Source organism: Mugil cephalus, chromosome 17, assembly GCF_022458985.1.
Source record: "Mugil cephalus isolate CIBA_MC_2020 chromosome 17, CIBA_Mcephalus_1.1, whole genome shotgun sequence".
Lineage (NCBI taxonomy): Eukaryota > Metazoa > Chordata > Actinopteri > Mugiliformes > Mugilidae > Mugil > Mugil cephalus.
In genome coordinates this window covers 21,010,869-21,036,427 of record NC_061786.1, presented here as the reverse complement: position 1 = coordinate 21,036,427, position 25,559 = coordinate 21,010,869, and the positions used below count along the sequence as shown (strand labels likewise).

General features: G+C 45.0%; 1 protein-coding gene and 1 long non-coding RNA gene across 8 annotated transcripts in view; one reads left to right on the top strand and one right to left on the bottom strand.

Annotated features, from left to right (window-relative positions):
- Positions 1 to 6,887, bottom strand: part of LOC125023543 — a 38,550-nt gene extending 31,663 nt beyond the window's left edge. Inside the window, exon 1 of the long non-coding RNA XR_007114637.1 lies at positions 6,657 to 6,887. This is a non-coding gene — a long non-coding RNA (uncharacterized LOC125023543). The remainder of the gene's footprint in view (positions 1 to 6,656) is intronic.
- Positions 1 to 25,559, top strand: part of fgfr3 (fibroblast growth factor receptor 3) — a 69,639-nt gene that overhangs the window by 28,136 nt on the left and 15,944 nt on the right. For 6 of the 7 annotated variants that reach the window (XM_047610875.1, XM_047610873.1, XM_047610871.1 and 3 more), the window contains exons 4-7: positions 1,838 to 1,903; positions 12,247 to 12,413; positions 20,900 to 21,023; positions 21,175 to 21,365. In XM_047610875.1, the coding sequence (XP_047466831.1) occupies positions 1,838 to 1,903; positions 12,247 to 12,413; positions 20,900 to 21,023; positions 21,175 to 21,365 (548 nt within the window). The remainder of the gene's footprint in view (positions 1 to 1,837; positions 1,904 to 12,246; positions 12,414 to 20,899; positions 21,024 to 21,174; positions 21,366 to 25,559) is intronic. The other variant, XM_047610877.1, reaches the window with a different exon arrangement.

Here is a 25,559-nt window from a genome sequence, read left to right as displayed (position 1 = left end):
CAGATACTCAGCAGCGGTATCAGATTTAGCACCTGGACGGCGTCCAGACGGCAGGAATCACGCTGTAGTACACACGCCGTACACATGTTGGAGGCGAGGAGCGGTAATGTGAGAGGGTGATAGAAGTCGTCTGGAAGCGGAGGTGAATGAAAGTACGAACACGAGCGCGGAGAGGTTTCGCAGATGCGACGCAGATCTCTCTGGAGATCAATCAGAGAATCGGCTTCAGATGAAAAAGCACCTGATGAGTGTGGAGCAGTTTTATCTGAAGCAAAGAGCTTAAAGATTTCTAGGAAACTTCTTTCTTTTTAGGGGGGGTAAGAGAACCCCTGCTCTGTACTGCAGCCTGCTGCACCCATAAATGTGAGGTCGGAAATAAATCTCCATTTGCACCAGACCCATCTGAAGCTGAAGCTGGATCCTCTTCCATTGCTTCCATTTGCCGTATCTTGTCAAAAAAAAATGCAAACAAACCCTGAAACACACTGACGCAGCAGTACCACTTAACACGCCAGGAACGTGTGACTGGATGCGGCAAAAAAAGCCAAAATATCAGCCGACTCAAAACCTGTGTCAGCTGTGAAACTGCAGTACGAGTGCAAATATACATTTTTTCTTTTTAACCACAAATATCAGGGTTGCATAACTTTGCTACAAAAATACACACAGCAGTTTTCAGATTTGCGCGATTTTAAACCGGGAGAACGTTGAAGCTGCAGTTGAGATGAAGAAAAAGTGTAATTTCTTTGCAGACTTGCAAAAAAAAAAAAAACAAAAGGTTTAGGCTTTCGTTCTTGAGTTTCAACCTTTCAAACTTTTAATTTATAGTTTCTTGAGACGTGCCCAAAATAAATCTCACTGTAATGAAATCTTTTCATTTCTACTGAAATTTTGTTATTTGTCAGTTAGCGTGGTGGCACTTTGTCTCAGACTGTAACGTGTGTCCCTGCCTTTCTCCGATTCCTCCGTTTCCACGACCGCTCTCGTCTATTGTGAGGTTTATTTTGACGACGGCGGCGGCTTTTTTTAAAGGGGCCATTTCTGCTTCACAACGATGGCGCTCCTCCAGTTTGTAATCCGAGTTAAATCACCTTCTTTCTGCCGAGCTGCAAACAACAGAGCTGTGGGCCCGAGGTGTCAGATAATAGAAACAAAAAACTGGCCGGTCAGGAGTTTCAGGAGCACTCTTGGCTCGCCGGGGGTTGTTGCGGTTACAGCTGGCTCCCATTTTCCCAGACCTGTGCAGCTGAACCAGAAAACGTCGAGGTCAGATCGAAAATAATTACGACGCCGCCGTGAAAACGTGTGATGCAGCAAATCTGAGCAGTCGCGTCCGCGGCCGGGAACTAATTAGACGTCAGCTCGCACGCTAACCGTCGGCCGTGCGTCCGCACGCGTGCGCGCGCTTTTCATAGGAGCGTGTCGCAGCAGCAGCAGCAGCAGCAGCACTAATGACCCTCTCGTTTCAAACGTCTGTGGAAATGTTTAGGTTGTAATATCTGAGAGAGACGCCACGCTACAGAGAACTGTAGACTCATTCATGAGTTTCTCAATGAACGGCTCCAATGTGCAGCTGTGTGCGTTTGTGTGTGTGCGTTTGTCTAATCGTTCTTGTTTGTGAACACGCGCCATGTAATCTCACAGAATTCCTGCTTTGTGTTTTTCTCCTGCCCGTCTTGCATAAAACAGATTCTGGGATTTAAACTTTCCAGATGTAACGTTTCCTGGTTATCTGATGGAGGACGCAGTTCAGAGTCTGAAGATAAAGACTGTTTCTGTACAAAAAAAAGTTGCACCGTTTGTTGAATCTAAAAACGTGTTGTTCGTCTTTTTCCAGATTCTCTGTCGTCTGGTGATGATGAAGACTATGATGAAGACCCAGAAGTTGTAGGTAATGGAAATGGTGAATTCTTATTTTCTCTTTACTCCTTTACTTATAGTTACAGCCTGATAATGTCGTTTTTTTGAAGAACACATGAAACACACATGGGAGAGACTTTCTTCTTCTTCTACTTTTCTTTTCCTCTTCCTTCTCCTTCTTTTGCTCCTCCTCATCATTTTACATCCTCCCCTGACTCCCTTCCTCTTCTTTTTCACCTCTTATTTTTGTCATCTTCCTCCTCCTCCTCCTTCTTCTTCTTCCTTCTCCCATTAGACACACCTCAGGTCCAGCTACACACCCGACATTAAGCTCATCAACCACAATTTGTAAACGTGTTTCATGTCAGAAAAAAAACAACCCCCAACAGCCTTGATTAAGGTCCTTCGTTAATCTTAACGAGCAGCTCCCGTGAGCAGGAGCCGTTAACTGGTTCAGGTCAGGAAGACGTCGCTTTGTTTTTTAAATGTCTAAAGAACAGAGTTTAGGTCTTTGCTCATGAAAGGGAGGTTTCATTTGATGGATGACTGTTATTCGTTAATATGGAGCACGGACAACACATGCAGCAAATTTAGATTAATGGCATCCAGAAAGACTTTACAGGAAGTTATTAAGCAACAGAAGAAAAAAAAACTCTTGAAAAATGAATCTAATTTGCATTTAGTTTGTTTGCCTGACATAATTAAATAAAAGATAAACGCAGACGGATGGTTTAATTTGTCCTCTGGCGAGTGTTCATCCCGAACAACATGATGATACAGAGAGTTAATGTGAACGTTACTGACCCCTCTGGTTCCATTTCTGGATCCTCGTCCCCTCTGAATTATTAGCAAACCTTAGAGCTTAATAGCAGGCGAAGAGGTTGATGGATGGAGGGCGAATTAGTCACGGAGAGCGACGTCACGAATGCACGAATCAAAAAGCAGGTGTCTGCGATGTTTGCTGCAGCTCTTGTGCTGCAGGAATCGGCTCGTCAGGTTATTTATTTCACGCCGCGCTGCCTCCCTTCAACAGAAGTTAATCAGCATTTTATGCATTTTATGGTTTGAACTCATTTCGCTTGTCATCCTGATGAAAGGTCTCGTCTTGTGAGAGCCACGGCGCTTCCTCAGAACGTTGCTCTAATGGGCCGCCGCGAGACCGTCGGTGGATTTATGCTGGCGATTAGATTTGAACGAGCACGATTTGAGTTTTATATCTGTGACTGGAATTATATGGCTCTTATAACGGCTGCAGAGCTCGCATTAGAGCGACTCTCCAGAGCTCTAGACTAAATGTTACACTGATCAAAAGCCGCCGGTTTCCCCCGGCAGGTAACGTCCCACCCCCCTCCCTCGCTGCTCTGTCGTGATGCGATGTTGTGATGTGAGGCGTCTACGCGTTCTGAGACGTGCCGAGTTCAGGCGCAGGTGAACAAAGGACGATGGGGGATGTGCTTCTGCCGGCTGCGTTCCCTTAACACACTCCGCTCTGTGAGCTAGCGTGACTCCCGAGAGACGGAGAGCGTCTCCACCCCCTCGGCAAGTTCTCGACTGGTCGGGTACCACACCGCGCTGCGTTTGTTGTGGCATACGGAGCTGGAGCCGGAGCCGGAGCCGGAGCCGGAGCCGGAGCCAGCCGGCAACCGGAGACGAATCAGAAAAATAGGAGATATGGTGAAAAGAGGAGAGAAAACGGGACAGAAGTTAAGGAAGGACAATAGAGTGTGTGACAGAAATTGAGAAACCCACAGAAAAAGAGGCAGATGAATGGCTGGATGCATGGCTACTATTGCAAAATACTGTTTACATACCTTGAAGGTTCACACTAGTTCAAAACTGAAATATTTGATTAGACTGCAAACTGCAGGCATCCGTGCACGACGGAAAAACTCCCCACAGCATGCCAGCGGCGCCAAACGGGCCATGAACTAACTCCCAGTCCACCTTAAGTGCCAGAAGCAAAATATGGAACGGCTTCGACGACGCAGCAACGGGAGGACGCCCGACTGAAATCAAAGCCCCGATGTAAACATGGGTCTGAAGCTCCGGTCCAGTGCAGTGTCGTCAAACTTGACCCACTGAGGCTGTGGGAGATGCTGCTGGTGCAGAAACAGCCTGAGAGGTTGAGGCATTTCTACCCAGTCTTTTGCAGACGTGTGAAAACATATATTCACGATTTTCACAACCAAAAATGATGTAAAGCTCTGTGAAGCGGGGGGTTCATTTAAAAGCGAGGGAGAAAACATAAGCATTGAGTTATTTTCTCTAACGAGCTTTTACGAGTTCTTTTGGTCTTGGTTTTAGATGCTAACTGGACCTTTGGTGCATATTTGTCGAATATTTCTTTCCCCTGGTCGCCTGCCTCGTGTCATCTATCAAATTAAAAGCAAACTGCATTAAAACTAGCTTTTAATATGGACAATTATCAGTGATTCCAGTCGGTTGCTGCGCCTCAGCATGGAAACGAAGGAGAGGTTCAAATATCTCTGGAAATTAGTCTGGCTTTCCTTCTTGCTCTCACTTTACTGCACTTAAATCTAATTATTTTTGTTCCTGTCATACAACAGACACAGGAATCCCTGTTAATGTGCGCCATGCCTATGTTATATTCTTTACACCGTCAACATTTAACCCTCCGTTCTCACTGTGAATGCAGGAGAAACTGGAAGGTAGTCTTCATACATGCCTTTCTTCTTAGAGGCGCTGAGCTGACGCTGTTATCCACAGAGATTACAAGCGAAGGCATCAGATTAAGAAACTTTGCAGAAAGCTTCCTCTTGCAGTCTTTGTGCTGCGAGTCGTGCTGAATAAGCCTTTCGGTGTAAGACCTGAATGTGTTTGAATGCACAGCTTCACTTAGCGATGAAAGCCCAGAGTGTTTTCTAAACGGGACGAAGTGGCGGCGGCGGCAGCAGCTTACTGCAGACATCCTGAATGCCAGTAAATAGCCTCAGACTGCCAGGCCTAATCTCTGGATGTAAGTCTACCTCATGACATACGAAGCTCCGGTTTCCTGGCCAAAAGGAGAGGGATTAGCCCAGAAACATTAAACCCCTATCGCTGCTTAATGTCCGCTAAGCCACCGCTAATTAGCCCGGCTGTAGCAGGAAGAGGAGCCATGTGACGAGTCGCGCAGCCAGACTCGGAGAGTCCCCGTCGGCGAGCGGAAGAACATCCGCATCCAAATGCGGAGGGTGCAGCGATGGAGACGGTGAAAGAGTCTGGTCATTAATGAGGAGGAGAGGGAGCGGGAAGCGTTTGCTGACTGACAGCGAGACAGACGGAGAAAACTTGAAAAGGAGGAGGAGGAGAGGGGGAAAAAAAAGAGAAACAGAAGACTGGAGGGGTTGAGGCAGTCGTGGGCTGAAGGTTGAGATGATGCTGCCGGCCGCGACGACTGAAAGAGCCACAGACGTGAGCTCCGACCCCACAATGAGATCCAACCCCCCCCACCGCATGTGTCTTTAATTTAAAGTTAAATCTCAAGAACATTAAGTAAAGTTTAGATCAGACATGAGCGTTTGATGACAGGAGTGATGGTATTTTAGGTTCTGGAGTCTGAAGGAACCACTGAATCGTGTCACTGAATCTCCTTTTCAACCTTTGTAGAAAGTTGAACCTTTAACCTATAAACCACTTTTTAAATTGTGTTTCTAGGTCAATTAAAACCAGACTTATTATGAATAATTTACGCTACACTTTCTCCTGAAAATTACCGTCATCATGTTGGTGCGTGTCTGGTGCACGGGAGAAACGGTGAAAAGCAAAATGCTAGCTAGCTTTAAATACTCAAAAGCAAACAATACAACCTATTAGTGGGAAAATGCCAGACATGGGACCAAGTCACATATGTGCGAGTCTCAAGTAAGTCACAAGTCTCAACTTTCAAGTCTCAAGTAAGTCCCAAGTCATTTTTTCTTGGTAAAAAGTCAAGTCATAGGTTATGTCAAGTCAAGTCACCTTATTTTACCCGCACAATCTGATCTTAATAAAGTGAAAAGACCAGATATTAGTAACTTTCACTTAACTTCACTGGTCAATTGATCCAACTTGATTTGCATTGTAATTACTGATATTTAGTCAAATACACGGGCCTTCATTTGAAATATTTTAGTTGCATTGCAATTCACAAGAAAGAGCAAAACTCGTATTTACTTAGATTACTCAGTTTTAACCAAATTTTTGGCTTGAAAGCCTGTGAGTCTCACAGTCAACGCAGAGTTTTCCTGATATTATAAGTACAATCAAACTGGAATAGTCAGTATTTCTCCATCAAATCTGGGCAGTTGTCTGCGGCCAGTTTCCACAGTGGCTGAACGTGGCTACTGTACAACACGGCTGTATCACTGATCGTTTATTGTTCTACAAACGTGTATCATTAATTAATAATTAATTAATTAAAAACGTAATGAATCTTAGTTGGCTGGCATATCATTTAGCCCATTTACCCCGCTGTTGCTAGTTCATAAAACACGATGAACGGGTCGGAACGTTAGCTAAACGTTAGCTAAACGTTAGCAATGTTAGGAACGTTAGCTAAACGTTAGCAACGTTAAACGTTAGCAACGTTAGCCAAACGTTAGCAACGTTAGCTAAACGTTAGCAACGTTAGGAACGTTGGCTAAACGTTAGCAACGTTAGCTAAACGTTTAGCTAAACGTTAGCAGCGTTAGATAAACGTTAGCACCGTTTCATTCCGCCAAGCAGAAATACCTCCATCACCACCGTATCATATCAAGCTAGCGTTAGCTACTACTGACTAGCATAATAATATTTGCTAGTTTACAAGTACTTACTGTGCAGAATGAGTCTTCAGGTGACGGACAAAGTTTGGCGTTGTCGTCTGGCTGTCTGACATCTTTGTGCCGCATGTCTTGCACTCCGCTGTCCGTCGTTTCGCCTCATGGTGGTAATTAAGAAAACCATATTGGACATATTTGGCAATCCTCCAAAGACATGGTGATAGTGATCTGATATCAGTGGGCGAGTTTCTCCGATACACACGTAAGGCAGTATGACTGACTGACGGGGTGTTGATCCAATCATGACCGGATTAATTAATTAATTTTATATTTATATTAAAACTGAAAACATCGTTACTCAAGTCAAGTCCCGAGTCTTTAACTTCCAAGTCCAAGTCGAGTCTCAAGTCTTTAATTTTTTGTCAATTCAAGTCATACGTCATCAAACAGCGACTCCAAGTCACAATGACTCGAGTCAACCATCTCTGGAAAATGCATCGCATCAACCAATCAGGATAATGACGTGATCGCTAAGGATAGTTTTGTTAATTGTTGTAAATAGTTGTAAAAAGATGTGTGATAGCTATAAATTAGCTTGCATAAGCTTTTTAAAATTTACACTTTAGATTTGCATTCTAAGTTCAAAAAATGGTTCATTAAACATGTTTGTGCTTTTCGTAGTGAAAAATCAAACTTTTTTCTATTTGGACTTTATGGTTTTATTGTGGTTTTAGGTCCAGTGTGTTAATAGTTTGTCAAAATGAAAAGAATGAAACCAAACAAGGTAACGTAAACCATTTTTAACATGAAACATCAAGGTAAAACCAAAAGTAGTTAAAACCGGCCAATTACACTCTGGACTCCAGAGGGTTAAAATATGCAAAATAAAACAGATAAGACGGCGTTGGGTTGACAGCAAACGTTTCCCAATGAACTGTTAGAGTGAAATATGGACTGAATGTTTTTTAATTTGAGACCGAACAAAGGTGTCAGGTGACACGCTCTTCCTCTCCGCTGATACTTTCATCCTTTGCCGTTTTTATCACCCAGAATATGTGTGGAAATTGCAGAGCGGCGGAGTGATGCCGCTCATATTGCAAAGTTCTAATACCCTGAAGATGTTGCGCCGATAGAGGGGCAGATCTAATGGAGGAGATTCAACCGTGATCCTCCCTCACACGGTGAATGTGAGTTATGAAAGTGAGATTTTTTTTTTTTTTTGCGGTGCACAAACGTGAAGTGAGAGGGGCAGCATTTGTGTGTGTGTGTGTGTCGAAGGGGGGAGGAATGTTAACAGAGCCTAATCTGTGCTGTGCTGTGCTCCCGAGCTATGCGGCCTCCTTGTTTACCCTGGCAGGAGAGCACAGAGCCGGACGCCGGGCCACGCTACGCTGCTCCACAGCCGCCATTCCTCCGACTCTGTTTGCCTTGAGTCCCTGCAGGCCCTCCGGGGCAGCGTGCCTTCAAAGAGCCCCAGTGTAATCTGTAATGAAATCTGCCTGTGTGCTCGCAGGCGTCAGCGAGGGCAAATTATACAATTACACAATTAGACACCCCTCCCTCCCCCTCCCCCTCCTCCTCCTCCTCCAGATTGGTGTCTGAGCGCTGAAGGGGCCTCGTGCCGCGTCGATCGCCACCCAGCCACGTCCCACTCCAGCTAATTGCGCTGAAGTTCGAGTCAGATATAAGAGCCACAGTCGTGCTTCTCCAACCATGCAACACACCGACCCCCCCCCCCCAGTCAGGAGCAGGGTCAGGGCTGCAGGGAGCGCGTGGGTGTACATGTCGTCGTGCGTGGAAGACTTGTTGCAATAAGCAAACAACAAATTGTAAAGCGAGCCCCCAGACGGTCAGCGCTCCTGCCAAGGCTGCACAATCCACTGTTGCTTTAATAACAGAAAGTATTTAGAAAATGTGAATATGCATCTGGAGCCGCGTCAAAACACACACCGCGACAGACACTCCTGGCGCGCAGCAGCCAGATATCTGTCCATCAAGCGAGCAGTCCATGAGAAAATATTGAAAAGTCCTCAAATGTTCCCCCATCTGTCAAGAAAAGAAATCATTAGAACATGTTCCTGGATCCTGACCAATAATAAATTTATTTTTTTTTTTCTTGGCCCATTTCTCGCTGAAATTGGTTGCATAAATGGAAACATCATGCTCTTATCGGTGGTAAAACACGCTTCTTCTTCTTCTTCTTCTTCGTCGTTTGAGGATAAGTCAAACAGATATTTCAGCAGCGAACTCTCGTCTCCGATCTAAATCTTCAGTGGATATTGACGAGTTCGGGTAACGCTCCAGGTTACGGATTACAGAACCGCTTTTCCCCGTATAAATCGAGCACGTGCGTTTGCAACTTTCTTGCGCTCGGTGATTTCTGCAGCCGCTCTCTGGACTCACTTATCAAACATAAACCAAACACAGTCGGGTATTTTTAGGCTCCGGGCAGAGAATTCCCTCCACGGTTAACCTCCACAGCTGACAGGTGGGGCATGACATGTATCCGCCGAGCTGAGGGGAGATGTTACGGTAAACCGGGTTCCACTACAGTGAGGGCATGTCAATGCGGGGCAGGGCAGGGTTATCTGTGGACCCCCCCTCCCCACGGTCCTCCTCTCCTCCCAGTGGCGCTTAAGGGGGGGTATCTCTGGTCCCCTCTGCTGAGAAAATACCTTCCAGCCTATTAGACATGGGATGGGATTCCTGCGTGCTGCTCAGAATACAGAATGGGACTCCGCTGTGAATCGCAAGCTCGGCCAAGATCAAAATATCAGCTGCCGTTTCTAAACCGCGTCATTTAAATTTAAATAACCATAATTGAACAGATTGGGGCTGAAATTTAGATGATTTTTTTTAAAGTGGTTTCCACCTCATTCAGTTTCCTTTTAATATTTATCCCTTTTTTGACATCTTCATGAATTTTTAATTAGCTGAAGCATAAAACAATCAGCCACAACATTAAGACCGCCGACAGGAGACGTAAATAACATTAAGAATTCTTGTGACAGTTTAGTGTTTTCCTGCTGGGAAACCTTTGGACCTGGCATTCATTCATGTAGCTCCCCACCCCCCCACCACCCCATAGCAATCAGTGCATTTACATGCACATGAAAAAAACTAATCAGACTTTAACTGGACAACTTAAGTGCATGTAAACACGTTACTCTGACTAAAATCCGAGTTCTCCTTATCCAATTAAGACACCCAGATAATGCGATTGGAATTCGGTTTTCTCCGGCATGTATACACCTTAATTGGACTTCAACGGGATAACACGTGTGTGCATGCTCCGTAACCGCTGCGCTGGCATATGACCCCGGAACAAAAACATCCAAGAAAGCCGGTCACAGAAGAAGAAGAAGATAAACAGGGCCGGTAGAAGAACCACTTAAGGGATATGTACAAAATTAAAAAAGCTGAACTATTATCGCAGGCCTGCTGCACGAACGACTGGTGTTTATTATATTATGTAATAGGTCAACCAGAAAGGGGGCCGTGGTAACACGGTATTAACCTGACAAGACACATAAACGCACTCCCTGATGGCAGCAACTATCCCTAGCAGAACAAAACATGAAAAACAGCACAAGGTGTTGACCTGGCCCCCAAATTCACAAAATCTCAAACTGATTAAGTATCCGTGGGACCCTCCCCTCAACCCATAGGACCCAAAGCCCCCCCACTAACAGACACCACAGGTCACCCTCATGTCCATTCTCTGAAGAGTCACAACTGCTTCGGAGGTGGTCATAATGTTATGCCATTAAACCAAAATAGCTGTTCAAAGCTGCACAAATCGGAGGTCAAAGACATTGCAGCTCCAACCTCTTGATTGACCGGTGGATGAAACACACGATTTAGCGAATCAACCGGTCTCTTCTTTAACAATTCTACATCTATTTTTAGGGTTAAAACATCTTTGTGGTTGAGACGCAGGAAGGTGTTTTAAGGCCCCGATGAGTTGAGGAGCAGCAGCAGCAGCAGCAGCAGCAGTGAGAGTGGGACCACACATTAGGAGGAGGGAAAAAAAAAAACCCTCGGCGTGTGTTTCTGTTTGACCATTTGTGTGTGTGTGTTTGTGTGTGTGTGTGTGTGTGGCTGATAACGACGCCAAGAAAACAATGTGTTCAGACTCCTCGGAGGGTTGTCCCACGCTGCGCTAGAGTGCCGAGTGTTGCTCCAAACACGCAGACACAGAAAGAGAGACCGGAGGGAGAGAAGTAATGAAATCCAACAGATATTTCCCTTTTAAGGTGGAGGCAAGTTTGTGTGTGTGGTTTGCACGTGGAGAGTGTTTGTCTTAGCGAGCTGGGGAGTCTCTAACGTGGAGCAGCCAGCAGTAGCTGCTCCGTAGGAGTTCGCAGCGCCTCAGTTTACAGTCTGTTTAATAGAGTTTAGCGACGGTGTTTGTTTGCTTTCTGAGGAGTCTTTCATCGCCGTGTGTCTCTCTGTGTCTGGTTGTAATTATTCTCTGGAGCTGCAGCCAGGGGTTTTGATAGCAGCAGGAGGAGGAGAAGAAGCGTGTCAGAAATAGATCAGAAATCCTCAGGGATCGCGGCGCACGCAGCAGATTAAACACAGACGGTGACTGACGTCTCACCTGAGTCGCCCACATGAGACAAGAGCACGAGCTGCTCGAGGGGTGAGAATTACTCCTTAACTAGAGCCTGACCCCAGTCTGACAGCACACACACACACACACACGAACACACACAGACACACACATAGACACACACACAGCGCAGGCATTGAGATGGTAATTAGCTCTCCTCTGTCCTCCTGCATTTGGAAAGTAAAAGAGACATCTGATGACCGGTCAGCCACCTCCCCAGCTTTTGTCCAGGGAAGCCATGAGAGTGACTGAGCCATGCCTCGCCACTCTCACCCCCCTCCCCCTCCTCACCCACACAGAGGGAACAATGAGCCTCCCTGACTCGCTACACCCTCTTTGTCCACCGTCCTCTCCTCAATACAACTCAATAAATCGCCCTGACAGGTTTCCAAACTCCCCGGACCGGACGGTTTCGGATGAACCCTCGTATTGTTCCCTCGTGGGGGTGAAGAATAATATGATAAGTGTTGTTTGCACACATTTTACACTCTTTCAGGAGCATCCGTCAAACTCTGTTTAACACCATCTCGAACTTAGCACATGGTGGGTTTGACGTCGGAGAAAGGGAGCAGCACAAAACACTTCTTAGAGACAGTTTTTAATCTTCGCGTTAAAGTCCCAGCTCCTGCAGATTTCATTATAGTCAAAATGCACTGAAAATCAAACAGCGCAGGTAATCTGAGTTGTCTGATGAAGGAACCTCAAGTGAAAACAGCTCCACATCTGTTCTGCTGAAGTGCACAATTCATCTGGGATGAGCAATTCTGAGCCGGGGCAGAGGAGCAAGTCGTCCCATCTGTGCCATCTTTTAGCAATTACAAAAACATGAAACTATAAATTCCTGGAGGTTCGTTCCAGAAATGTTCGAAGGATACACCAGAATATGGAACGGACAGATTCGTTTGGATGTTTCAAGTCTTTACGACATGAAATGATGTATTTTATCAACCCAGCGCTGAAGGGCAAAGTTTAACTGTTCTTAACTATTTGTCTAAATCGGTGCCTTGTTTTGTGTCTTCTCATTTAAAGCTCCGTATTGGACCAGACCTGACCGGATGGACAAGAAGCTCTTGGCTATTCCTGCCGCCAACACCGTGAAGTTCCGCTGCGCCGCCGCCGGAAACCCAACACCGACCATCCACTGGCTGAAGAACGGCAAAGAGTTCAAGGGAGAGCAGAGGATGGGCGGCATCAAGGTGAGAGCAATAACATGTTAACGCTTAAAGGTTAGAGGAGTTGATTTATAGAGTCGGAGCTTCACACTGGTGCTAAAAACTCTACCCTGGGAGGTCGTGTTCTGCTCGGCTCGAGCTACTATTAAAGTGCCATTTAGCAAGGCATCTTAATCCCCCGCTAGTCCGTTGGAGCTGCTGTGCGTCCATCAGTAAATGAGAGCGATGCTCCCTGGTGTGAATTTCTATAACTGGAAGAGTGGGAAGCGGAGTGCTGAAAGAAATTCGTGCTCGGCGAATCTTCTCACGATAAATAAAGGTCGGAAAACCTCGGGCAGCACGCGGTCCCCCTCCTAGCCCCGGGCCGAGCCGACCAAAATACACTCGCAGGGTCAGGCCGGCGTGCTGAAATCAGAGTGGCGCACGGATACATGCAAGCTTGCATGGTAGTCCAGCGCTGACAGTAACGCGGGGCAGCAAACAGCTGCTGGGCTCAGTTTTGTCTTGGGATTCGCTCTGAACGCCGCGGCTCTCGTGTGGAATGGCACCGCTTAAAGTAACAGGGCTTGGTTTACGTTTGTGTTCCTTTAATGGCCCTGAGCCGAAAAGGATTAAAAGACAAACGTCTGTGTGGTAACGGCATCGGAATTCAAACAGTCAAAACGAGTGTTTTGGTTCAAAATAAACTTCAACTTAAAAGCACAGTAATTCTAAACTGATTCCCAGAGATTTCATTTGTTTGAGGATCATGCCGTCTCATTTTAACCTCCTGAGACCCCGTGTCCTCATATGGGGACGTTAAGTTTTATTTTGGCTTATTCTGCTTCATTTACACACTTTAGTCTGCCATCTAGAGGTTGCAAAAGGCCAATACACCAGTCGGTAAAAACACAATAGCGCATTTCATTGGATTCATTCTGCAGACGATCAAATTCTACGGTTAAAACTTTTGTATTTATTCTTATTCCTGTTTGATATGATGTGCAAATTTAACAAACAACGTCGCTAATTAGCAAGTGTTCGTTTGAGGACGTTGGGACTAAATAATGACATAATACCAGTGTCCACATATGAGGACATATGAGTTTTTTTTCAAAAACGACCACTTCCTGTTGAAAGATGATGTTTAGCTTTTATACGTCTTCGCTCCTACTGATCCCAGATACTTTGTAGAAATTAAAAATGCAAAGCAAACAAAAGCTCAGGACTCAGGAGGTTAATCCCACAGTCCTCGCAGTGTCTTCATAAAGTCGTCGGTTGCCAACTTGCACAGTTGCACAGAACAAAATTTATAAGGCAAGTGGTTCGTCTTCTCCCGCTTATCCAGACAAATAGTTTTTAACTAGGTCCAAACTAACAACAGAACGGAGACAGAAGTGTCTCAAACACTCAAATAGTTCTTCTTTAAAGTCGCGTCTTCTAAATTTCGACCGAGGGAACCACGTGTCCGGCTGGTGGCGAGGCACGGAGGGACCTTCTCCCCCCCCCCCACCCCCCGGTGGAGATTCTGGCCTTTAAAGAGTTAAATGTAATGAGATCCTGCAGCTATTAACAGTTTACAGAGATCTTCAACATCTGCTCCCAGCAGACCAACAGCAGTTGTCTCCCTCCCTCTGTCCCCACTCTGACACACACACACCTGTCACCAGCCCTCAGGACGCTCCGGCTTGGTCTTTAGTCTCCCCCCTCCCTCACCCTCCCCTCCTCTCCACCCTCACCCTCCCCTTCCCTCCCCGACAGCAGCTTTTAGCATGCGTAGCTCGCGTGAAGATTTGTTGATCATTAATTAATTTTTTTGTGTGTGTGTGTGTCGTTGGCAACAAAATGAATTCCAAACTGACCACACAGAGAAGTTTATTCCACCGTCCTCACACAAAACAGCTCTCCAGCGTCGAAGAAGCACAATAGCACCGTGTTTCCGTGGAGACCGCGGCCGTGTTAAGACATTAACGTCGCCCCTAATCGGTGTAATTTCCTCGCAGCAGATTGAACCGGTTCAGCGCTCGTTGCCTGGTCTAGTCCCTCTTTTTTTTTTTTTTTTTTTTTGTTCTGCTCCTATGGGGACGCTTAAACGTGTAATTAGAGAGTCAAATGTGAAGCCGCACGGAGTTTGTGAGTTAGCTCCTGTTGAACCTTTTGCTAACGTTGTGTCAGTCTGAGCTGTGACACTATAAGTCGTCAAAAAGCCATCAGGGCAGTTTCCTGTGTATTTTCCGCCTCATATACCTCAGCGGGTCGAGCTGGGCCTCAGCCGGGCTCACGCTATAGAGGGAGAAAGTACCCAAGCAAGTAATATAGATTTAAATATGTTTATTTTATTTGATATGGACATCACAAACACATTGAGACTGTCCCAGTGGACAGACCAGATGCTTTACTTGGGTGTATGTAGCACACATGCTAATTTTGTGCCCTCTTTTGATAGCGTTTGCATCAGTCTGGGTTAATAACTTTTGCTGAGAAGGCAGAATAATGTTGTGCACCTAGAAACTATTTGATTAAATATATCTTAATTATGCTGGAAAGGATAAAAGTGAATATAATCAGTATAACCCGAAAAAGTCCATAATTAAGATATATTTTCAGATTTCCATGCATTTTATTTTAGTTTTTAAGGCTTCACTTCACCTAAATTACAAAGAGAAACATTTTTTCTGATTAAACTCCCTTTTAGGTTGTTCTGTATTGTATTTTTCAGTGCAAACTATTCTGATTACACCCACTAACCGATGTTTCGTGGAAGAATCTGCAGACATCCTGTGTTATTTGATTGAACAGACGTGTCGGTTGCTTATGAAGACGTCGCTCCGTGCGTCTTCATCGTGATCAACACATAGTTGTCATCCCCTCCCTTTCCTTCTGTCCCGGACCTGTTTTTATAATCTAGTTTGCAAATCACCATGTGGCCGCGACTATTGGCCTTGAGGGAGGTGAGAGGAGAGGTCGTCCTCTATAGAATCATGGTGTCGGGTCGGGTCAGGGGCGACGGGGCGGCCGGGGGGAGGGCAACCTCTGCTAACTGCACCATTATAGAGACTTTTCTTAGAACTTTTAAACATCAATAAAGAGATTTATCACTTTAAAAGAAAAAAATGACTGTAATCATTTAAAGAATACATCTCAGTAGCATATTTTTCTCAAAAGTGCCAATAAAAACCTAATATTCCCCTGAAAGACGTTTGCACAAAAACTCTGATCACATTAGCTTCAATTAAGTTGAGTGATATGCCTAATTCTATTATGTCACGCACCTAATTTTTAACACGGTTATCCCTCAGTTCCTGCTTTCTTTGTTCCGGCCACATGCTGGTGTTTCTAAAGAGAACAAAAAAAAAAAAAAACTTGGCTCTTCAGCATCTAATTTCACTCACGCTAACCACCAAATAAAAAAAATAAATAAATTTTAAAAAAGCTGCGGGAAACGATTAAAATGCATCAAGTGATTTTTAAGCTGAGGCAGGGAACACTTCATGCACACATCATTAGAGCTGACCAGTCTCGCTAATCACTTTCCTATATAGTCAAAGGTAGCTGGCATGGAAAATGACGTTGACTAAAAATCAATATCAAGTCTTTCAAAAGCAATAAGAGCTGAATATTGAGTCGTCGGCGCTGACGGGCGTAGCACAGAGAGCACAGCCACCCGGATGTCAGGACAGACGATCTTTGGAGCGCATTCATCCCTCCTCCGATGTCACAGCCCTCGTAACCCCACCTCACATCTGCCCGTGATGAGTTCATCTGACGGGGTCGGGTCTAGATGCGGGGGAACTCTGAGCCCTGACAGCCTGACAATGGACCTTCTGAACACTCTATTCCTCCGACGAGGTCCTCGAGGTGAAGCGGCCGCGGTCGAAATGACAAGATCATTTTTCTGATTTGACAGCCGTGGTTAATTTCACATGAATGAGACGCAGCGGTGCCCGGAGTCTCGAGCTCCGGACGTTTTGTCACATGTCTCTCAAGGTGCGGAGTGGAACCGAGCTGCTAACCGGTCCACGCTGAGCAGCTCAGTGGAGTCTGGTCCTCTTAGTTCCATTTACTCTAAAGTGCCTGCAGATCTGCAGAAGTGTGAGAGAAAGTTGCTCCATTGCCCAGAAAAAAGGGTCTGGAGGCTGGAGAGGCTGGAAGTGGCGTTTGTGAGGATGCATCGTGTTCCCTATTTTAACAAACGGCCCCATCAGCTTTTCTTTTTTTTTCTTGTAAAATAAATCTCGACGCTTCACTCAAGAGTTTACAAGAAATGTGACAAAAGCCTCTCAGGGATTTATGGCGAATTGTTCCCAACATGCATGAATGGATGCAGTTGTAAGGATTCTTGAAGCTGAGAGAAAATGACACGTTTCACAGCTCAACGTGAAACTAAGAGGGATTTTGTGCATTTATCCTGCATTTAAGTATCTCGGAGAACAGAAACAACTCAGCTCTGAGTTTACAATGTAATCAGGGATGAAGGGAGCTCCAGGTGTAGCTTCAGGAGGAGGTATATCTGGGTAGACTAGATGAAAGCTTAATATCAAATATGAAAGGTAATGTGAAGAAAATGTCGATTTTATTCACTTGTGTCCTCGTAGACTTTATTCAGTCTTGTTTTTTTTTTTTTTGTGTAAATCAGCTTCTTTCAGCTCAGCAGCGCCTCCTAAAAATCACTTTTGTCACTTTCACTCTATTGTTAAGAAGCTTTTTATTCCTGGATGTGATGCATTTATAGAAGAGATTTGATGTGAGCAAAATAAGTCGCCTGTCGGTCAGTTCAGAACCAGTGTTGAGGCATTTTGTCATCCGGCCCTGCAGCCTCTTGTTTGTGCGCCGTCATCCTTTTTGTGTTTTCTTTCCCACCTGCGCTGGAGGCTGTTCACACGTTCAGTTCAATCTTGCAAACACTTTCCACGCAGAGCACCGAGCGGTAAATGAAACGGTAAATAAATACGTGCCTCGTTTGCAAAATTGAAAATAAGATTCCAGCAGAGCGAGCGGCTGACGCTCAGCGCGTCTTCCCAGACAACTGTGGCGCTTCTCCATTATGGAGGGGGCAGACCCTAAAGGTTAAAGGTCGCCTCTCTATTGAGCCATCGCACGGAGGTGGCGGAGGATGGGCGTGTCGTCGGCCCATTGAGGCTTTGACAGCCGCAGCCGATGCCGTTGTGTTCCTCCACGTACGGCAGAGGGGATGTTATTGTGTTCATGCTAAACTGCGGCGGCACAAGCGAAGTCTAAAAGTTGACAAAGTAATTATTGTGTTCCACTTTATCCAGGTCGCTCAGCACTGATTTTTCAATCTGTGTTTTGACAGGTTTCCAGCGCGGGCCTCTTAAACTGGCTCCACGCTGTTACTTTTTAAGACTTTAAGCACTTTAAATCCTTGTTTTTTTCCCCAGTGCAGATTTTAACACGGCCTGGATTGTACGTCTGCGTTAGGCCACATATGAATTTCTACCCATTGCGAGATTATTTTTGGACTGTGTTAATTTTAGATCCGCCACCGTTATTGCCTTTTCTCCCCTGCTGCTCCCTGCTCCCCCTCCAAATATACCGCGGATATCAAAAGGAACATTATCCTGTTTATATGGTTTTTCTTACCCCCTTTTTTTTTTCGCCTTTGGACTTCCATATTTCTAATTTTACAGCCTCCTCCTCTACGTTGACGCGGTGTCATGCAGAGCCAAACCCAGGCAGAACCACAGACATCGCCAGCTTTAATAGCGAGCCCTCGGGGCCGCGTCTATCTGTTTCCGCCTTCTCTGTGGGTCAAATTAGACGGTAGCGCTGATCCGGGCCACCGGTCCGCTCTGACACAGTCATAAATTCTGGTAACTGGCCCCGCCGGTTCTGACAGGGCTATTTTGCGAGGTGAAGACGGAGGGTTTTGGACTATAAAGGGAACAGAGCTTCCTGTGTTTTCTCAGACAACTACTGCGCTGCAAAAAATGTGTGTGTCCCTCCTCTTGTTTTGATTAAAATGAGAAGAATCTGCCAGTAGGACGAGGTAACGTCACTGTTTTCCATGGCAAGAAAACAGAAATATCTTAAAATAAAGCGCATTACGTCGCTGTGAGATATTTCCTACACTAATTCGGACCTAAAAATAAATCCCGACCCGCTCCTCCGTCCTCTTCCATCCCCGCACAGACTGCGAAACTCGCCTTCTTTGTCTTCTTCTTGCAGTGTAAAACCGCCCGTCCATTCCCATGGCTTGCGCCGCTCTGTACATCCGCAGCCAAAGCCCTAAAACCTTTAAAGCCTCGTATGACTCTAACGTAAGCTGCTTAATAATTTAATTCTGGTTGGAATCTGGCATGATTGGAATGGATGGGATTATCACGTTTGGGGACTAATGCCGCAGGTTCAGCGGGGGTTAGCCAGTGTAACATGGTAATAAAAAGCAAGTGGCATGCATGTAGAAAATAATTAAACGTGCCAAGTGGAAGGCGGAGGGATGTTAACGCTGAATGTCGCTCACGGTTAATAACCAATTCCATTCAATTTAAGTGCAGAATGACCTTTGTCTGATAGTGATTCATGCTGTAAGCAGATAAGTCAAAGTCTCGGTCAGTGAGGCACCAAGCGAGTGCAGAACAACTCTTCTTAGTTCCATCTTTTTATGAAATGAAGAAGCCATTAACTCTCATTCTGTTTCTGTTGGTGGTCCTGGCTTCTAAGCGTCAGCTCCAGCTCATATTTTACCACCTTTTAGCTTCCCTCCTCCCCCCTCGTGCCTCTCCTCTCCTCTCCTCTCCTCTCTTTCTCGAGTTCGGGCCCAGCAACCGCAGCACAAGGCGTCACTCATCTGCTCATGAGAGCAGCCATTGACTTCGGTTTGACTCCTCGGCTCTGAGAGGGGTAGACGGGGTGGAGCCAGCCGCTCTCAAAAACCATTTGCCAGCGCGGAGCCCGGGCGGCCTGGTCTACGTTACCACGCAACTGCAGAAAGCACACTCAGGCATAATATTTACACTGTTATATTATTTTCCGCGTGCGCCTCCAAGATAGAGTTGAGAAGTGTATACTCTAAGACAGAGGGAGGAGAATGAGGGGAGTGTGATTCTCAGCCTACAAATATATATATATATATATACAGTATGTGTATATATATATATGTGTATATATACATGTATGTTGCATGAATGGCTGGCCTGTTACCCAAACGTGTGGGGTTAAATGTTTGTGAGAAGCCCGTCTCTGGGTCGGCACATTTTCCTACTCAGGTGATGTGAAGTGTTCCACCCTGGAAAGCCTCCTTGTTGACATCACTCACTCCCGTCGTTAGTAATTCTGACCTCTTTCCGAGGAGTTCAGCCCCTCTCTCCAGTTGCAGCTGCGAGCGACGGCGTCGCCGCCGCCTGCGCCGCACGTTTCCACGTGTAGGTCGTTCCTCTCGGCCCGTGGAGACTCTGCGTAGTGATGCGTAGCAGGTTCTCGTCTCGCCGCACCGCGCCGCGCCGCTCCCTCCTCCTCCTCCTCCTCCTCTTTCTCCGAGCGACTTCTGAATCTGTCGAGTTAGTATCTGTCTGCTGCTGCCATCCAGCCACACCTGGTTTGAATTACTACGCAGAAATTACCCGTCGACTCTTCTGGGATGGATTTCTCTTGAGTGGCACGGTGGAACCAATTTCAGAAGTGCAAAAAAAAAAAAAAAAAAAAAGAAAGTCTGTCTGCCCTCTTCGCTGCAGACGGAGGGAAGAAAATTCTTTCACTGTGTGCTCTCATATGAAAATAATCCATATGAAAATGTCCTTTAAATCATTATTTTAATAGTTTAAAGGGATTGCCTAAACGCTGAGGGCTTCGGGGCATCCTGTTTCTTATATTATTGTCTAAAGGTTGTTTTTTTTTTATCAGTCTTATATCTTTATCGTCACATAGGGCCAGATTTCTGCTGCAGAGGATCTTAATTGCAAAAGACATTCTCTTAAAATAGGATCCGCCGTCTGCACACCTCATCAGACGGCTCTCGCCTGGTACAGTCTGTCCTGCACGACGACGCACGCGATCAATAAAAAGATGTTAAATGTGGTGTCATTTCAAATGTTCAAACGGCTCCGCACAAAGCGCGCTCCTGTTTACCGAGCCCCGATCGCTCTGTGATGTCTGATGCCAAAGGATATGAAAGAGAGGGAACAGATCTGACACTGGAAGGGGACGTTTTCTCTGGACGCAGTCCTCGGCGAGCGAGCTCGTCCAAATAGAAGGAATATCTGTTAGCGACGGTGGAATGTGCCTCGGTTTTAGCTCCAGTTTGTGACTGGACTGTGAAATATGTGTTTGCCTTCTGCAGCAGTTTTTCATGCATCCACTTCAATTTTCTTGCCTTCCTCGCTGTTAAGAACAGATGAAATAAACTCCTCCGAGACAAGTGTGTCATTTCAGGCTGTATAAACATGCCAGTCATGACAAGTGGGAACGCACTTATGTGTGCTGTCCATCAGGACTTCAAGGGTTCTTGAAATGTGCTCCGCGTGGCTTAGATGTGCCGAAGTGACATGCGCTAAATGCTCTTTGCTCTTCCTCAGCTGAGACACCAGCAGTGGAGTCTGGTGATGGAGAGCGCCGTGCCGTCAGACCGAGGAAACTACACCTGCGTGGTGCAGAACAAATACGGCACCATCACCCACACCTACCAGCTGGATGTGCTAGGTAAACAGCTCGGAAACATTTACTGTCACTTCTCCTTCTGTGTAAACGGCGAATTAATTGACACGCGCGGGTGATTTTAACAGAGTTGTCGGAGGAAATATTATCTTTGCATAATTCATGCTAATGACTCCGCGATTTGTTCCACTCCCAGAGCGCTCGCCTCACAGGCCCATCCTCCAGGCAGGCCTGCCAGCCAATCAGACGGTGGTGGTGGGCAGCGACGTGGAGTTCCACTGTAAGGTCTACAGCGACGCCCAGCCGCACATCCAGTGGCTCAAACACATCGAGGTCAACGGCAGCCGCTTCGGCCCCGACGGCATCCCCTTCGTCAACATCCTGAAGGTGAGCCTCACGTCTCCTAACGGGTGTCGGGTCCCGCCGCCCGCGGTAGCTCTCAACCTATGATCATTTTTGCTCATAATTAATGTCTCCTAAATGTCTTGTTTAATGAGCTGTTACAGTAGGTGGGTCTGTGGGGCCCTCGGGCTCCTGGCACTGCAGCGTATGATTGAAAAGTTCCTTTCTTGAAGAGTGCACGTTCATATACGTGGTGCAGCAGATAGAAATATACACTGTTTAACCCAACAGTACTGCTATGACTCACAGTATAGGGGTCTGTTTTAAGTGTGGTGCATGTTTGAGTTTAGATGTGATGTATATTATTCTAAATTCAGTCCTAATTTAAGGTGCATCTTTGTTTTTGATTCTTTTAATATTCAGTTGCTATGGCAGCTGGCACCATAGCAACTGAATATAGATTAGGATTCTTATATGTACTCCTATGGCTCATCATATCAGTGTCTTATAGACATTACACTGAAAATAAACAGAAGATTTTAGACGTAAATTGTCATAAATATAAATATCAACCAAATATCCACAGGGTTTAATGGATAGCATCCAAGACTGTGAAATCCCTGTTTCTACCTGACTTGCATCTTCAGGGGTTTATACATTCGATACGGTTTGGTTCATCTTTTTCCAAACCAGGAATCAGATTAAAGTTACACAAGACACAAACGTGAACAACAGTGGAGGGAGGAGAGAGATGCTTGTTTTCCAGCTGGAAATACCACCATTATTTAGAGGTAGTGTCATTTAAAGATAATGATACTAAAAAAAACAATATTGCCACTGCTGGTGACAAAATCCTTTCTAACTTCAAAAATACGATTTAGTCGCAGCACGGCACAGTCAAGCTAAGAGAGACCTGCACCTAACGCAGGAGGTCCTCCACCGCCCAAAGGAGTAATCAGATTACCTTTCAGGGTAACTGTGACACAGCTTAATCGAGCATTTTGACTTTCTGAATGTTGTCCTTGTCCCAGTTTTCATGCAACGGAGAAAATCAAATAACTGACGGGAACATGTCCTCCTCCTCCACACTAGGTGGCGATATGTGTCTTGTCATATAATAAACAACTGGAGACTAATGCAGCAGATCAGCATTTCAGCTTTTTTAATCTCGTATATAATGTGTGCGGTACTTATACTGGCTCTGTTTACCTTCTTCTTCTGTGACCGGCTTTTCTTGTAATTGTTGTTCCGGGGTCATACACCAGTGCAGCGGTTGTGAAACATGCGCAGACGAGTTGTCTAGTTCAACTCCAATTAAGGCGTCTACATGCCGGAGAAAATAGATTTTTTCAATCTCATTATCTGGATGTCTTAATCAGATAAGGAGTAATGTGTTTACATGCACTTAAGTTGTCCAGTTAAAGTCAGATTGGGGCAATAATTAGTTTTTTTCACTTGCATGTAAACATGCTGACTACTGATGCGGCGTCTTGTTTCCCTTTAAAAAAGTTTAGGAAAATAAAGGTTAAGTCAATACAGCAGGGAAGGCGTCGGATAGTCTTCGGAGGTCTCGTCCCTCCTCCCCAGACAGCGTTGGCATTCGAGTATAGAACAGAAAACATTCCTCGCCAACAGAGGACAACACCCTAAACCCACTGCGAGGCGTGTTTTGTGATTTGGGGTGAGGAGAGGAAGACTCCCAAATAAAAAAAAACAAAAAACAAAAAAACAAGAGGGATTTTGCTTTCTCATTTGGCCTCCCCTTCTTTTCTTTCTTTTTTTTTTTTTTTTTTTGCTGCTGCTAGAGAGAGGGAATAAAACAAACATCTGGTTTGGACTAAGTTAACTGCTGCGGTGGCGGCAATGCAGAGAGAGAGAAAGAGACGGGCTCTGTTAACCGCCGGTGCCGTCAGATGTGCTGCGTCGCGTGGTTTGGAGGGAGGAGGTGGAGGAGGAGAGGAGGAGGTGGAGGAGGAGGAGGAGAGAAGGAGGGAAGAGGCACCCAAAAAAAGCCATGGAAAAAATGAGTGGAGGAACACAAGGAAGGGCAAAGTCAGCAGGGAGAAAGAAGAGAAAGAGAGAACGTGTGACAGAGGGTTGGTTTAAGATGGAGGGTGAGAAAGAAAGAAGGAAATAAGATGTGAAATTGGAGAAAGAGGAAAAAAGAAGGGCAGCAGCAGACATGGACGTGTCGTTTTTTTGTTTACCTGGATTTTTGACTCACGTTTTAATATATTCATCAAATCTCAAGTTACAAGCAGTTTTAGAATGAAAAGCTTGAATATTTCAATTATCTTTCAACTTGATTTTTGCTGCTTATTTTTTTCTGTTTTTCCTTCTGGTTCAATGCATAGAAATAATAATAATAATAATAATAAAAAAGATTTAGATGGGAATCTAAATGACACCACTCTCACATGTGTGTTTTAGATTTGCAGCTCTGTGTCATCGTCCCCGTTAGCTCGGCTTAGCTTAGCCTTTTTTAATTTTTGTAAATATCCTATGATTTATTAAATGGACTGAAGCAGGCATTCATTTTTTTTTCTTTGTGCCGAAGAAGCGATAATTAAATCACAATTTTATTACAGTTTTCTCAGAAGGCAGATTAAAAAAAAAAAAGAAATGAAAAAAAAAAGAATATGTTTTTATTTAATTAACCATTCGCGCGCCGCATCCTGAACATTAATGTGGTGACGTTTTTATTTAGATGTCGCGGGACGTATAGGAGGATGTAAATTGTCCCCGAGATAAAGGGATGAAGTAGAAAGACGGAGTGTAGGAAGGAGGAGGAGGAGGAGGAGGAGGAGAAAGACAGGCCAACATAAAGAAAGAGAAGGAGCGTGGGGGCAGGGGGGGGGGGGGGGGGTTTGACAGCCCAGACCGCGGCTCCACGCTCTATTTTCGACTACCACATAATTGAAACAGTATTTACAGAGATTTGTGTGCCTCTCTGTCTCCGGGCCCACCACAGTTCATTCAGACATGATATGCTCCCTCTCATGTGTGGCATATACTGTACGAGTTAAACACATGGGGGGGAGTGGGGGGGTCATGCATGATTTTTTTTTTTTGTAAGAAATGCCTGAATTGCTCTTTTGATGCCTGGAAAAAAAAAAAAAAGTTAACGATGAGCGAGTCGCCCCGCGTGAGGAGGGAAAGGAGGGGAGGGGCGTCTGGAGCCGAGCCCTGGATGTTCATTAAGCAACTATAAAACATGATATGTTTTCTCTTTTATGTGCTTTGCCCGTTTAATTATTTAGCAGCAGCTCCTCCACTTGAGAGCCTGTCAGGAGCAGCAAACCGTGCGCTGGCATGTGTGTGAGTGTTTGCGTGCGTTGCTTGGTTGGTGTGTGTTTATGCGTACACACTTTAGGGAGATTGACACACTTTAATAGTGTAGTGCCTTTAATCTACCTATGGATGGCGTGTGTTAGTATGTGTGTTGATGTGTGTGATCGTACAGGTTTGACACTTTTTAATCTCACAAAGAGACTGTGTCCTGTGTCAATATGTACCATACATCACATGTTGACGATTTGCAGTAAGTAACGCAGCTAGAGTTAGCTTAGCTTAGCTTAGCTTAGCTTAGCTTAGCTTAGCAGAAAGACTCGAAGCAGGGGTGAACTACCAGCCTGGCTCTCTCCACAATAATACGAACAATTGCTTGTTTGTCAGCGACCACAAATAAGATCTAAAACAAATATCAGATGAGCATAATATTAACTTTTATGATTGCTGCAGTTAATTTAATTTATTTTAACGGTCAGGCATCTGTTTAATTTACCACCCTCTTGTAACCTTAGCGGACAGAAACGTCCATGTCCAAAAACTGCTATTAAAACTTAACTGATTACATTTTTTATTCTGCATAAATCTGTTAAACCACTTCAGGACTTGGAAAACTTACAACAATTCAATCATTTTCAGGAATTTTAACCCTTTAAATTCCTGTTTGGTTAAATCACTGTTGTTTTTACAGAATAAAAAACAAAACAAACATGAAAAAACTAATGATGAATGGCCAGGGCAAGATTATCTAAAATATTGACTTGATTGCATTGTTAGTTTTTGTGTTGCATCAGATTTTGTAACAAAAATGTCGCATTGACTTCCATTATAACTTCATTTTTCCAATCTCTCAGCCAAGATGCAATAAAATCATTCATTTTGCAATATTAGTGTTTCATTTATGAGAAAAAATGTCATATTTGTCATTTTTAGTGTTCAGTGCTAAAATCA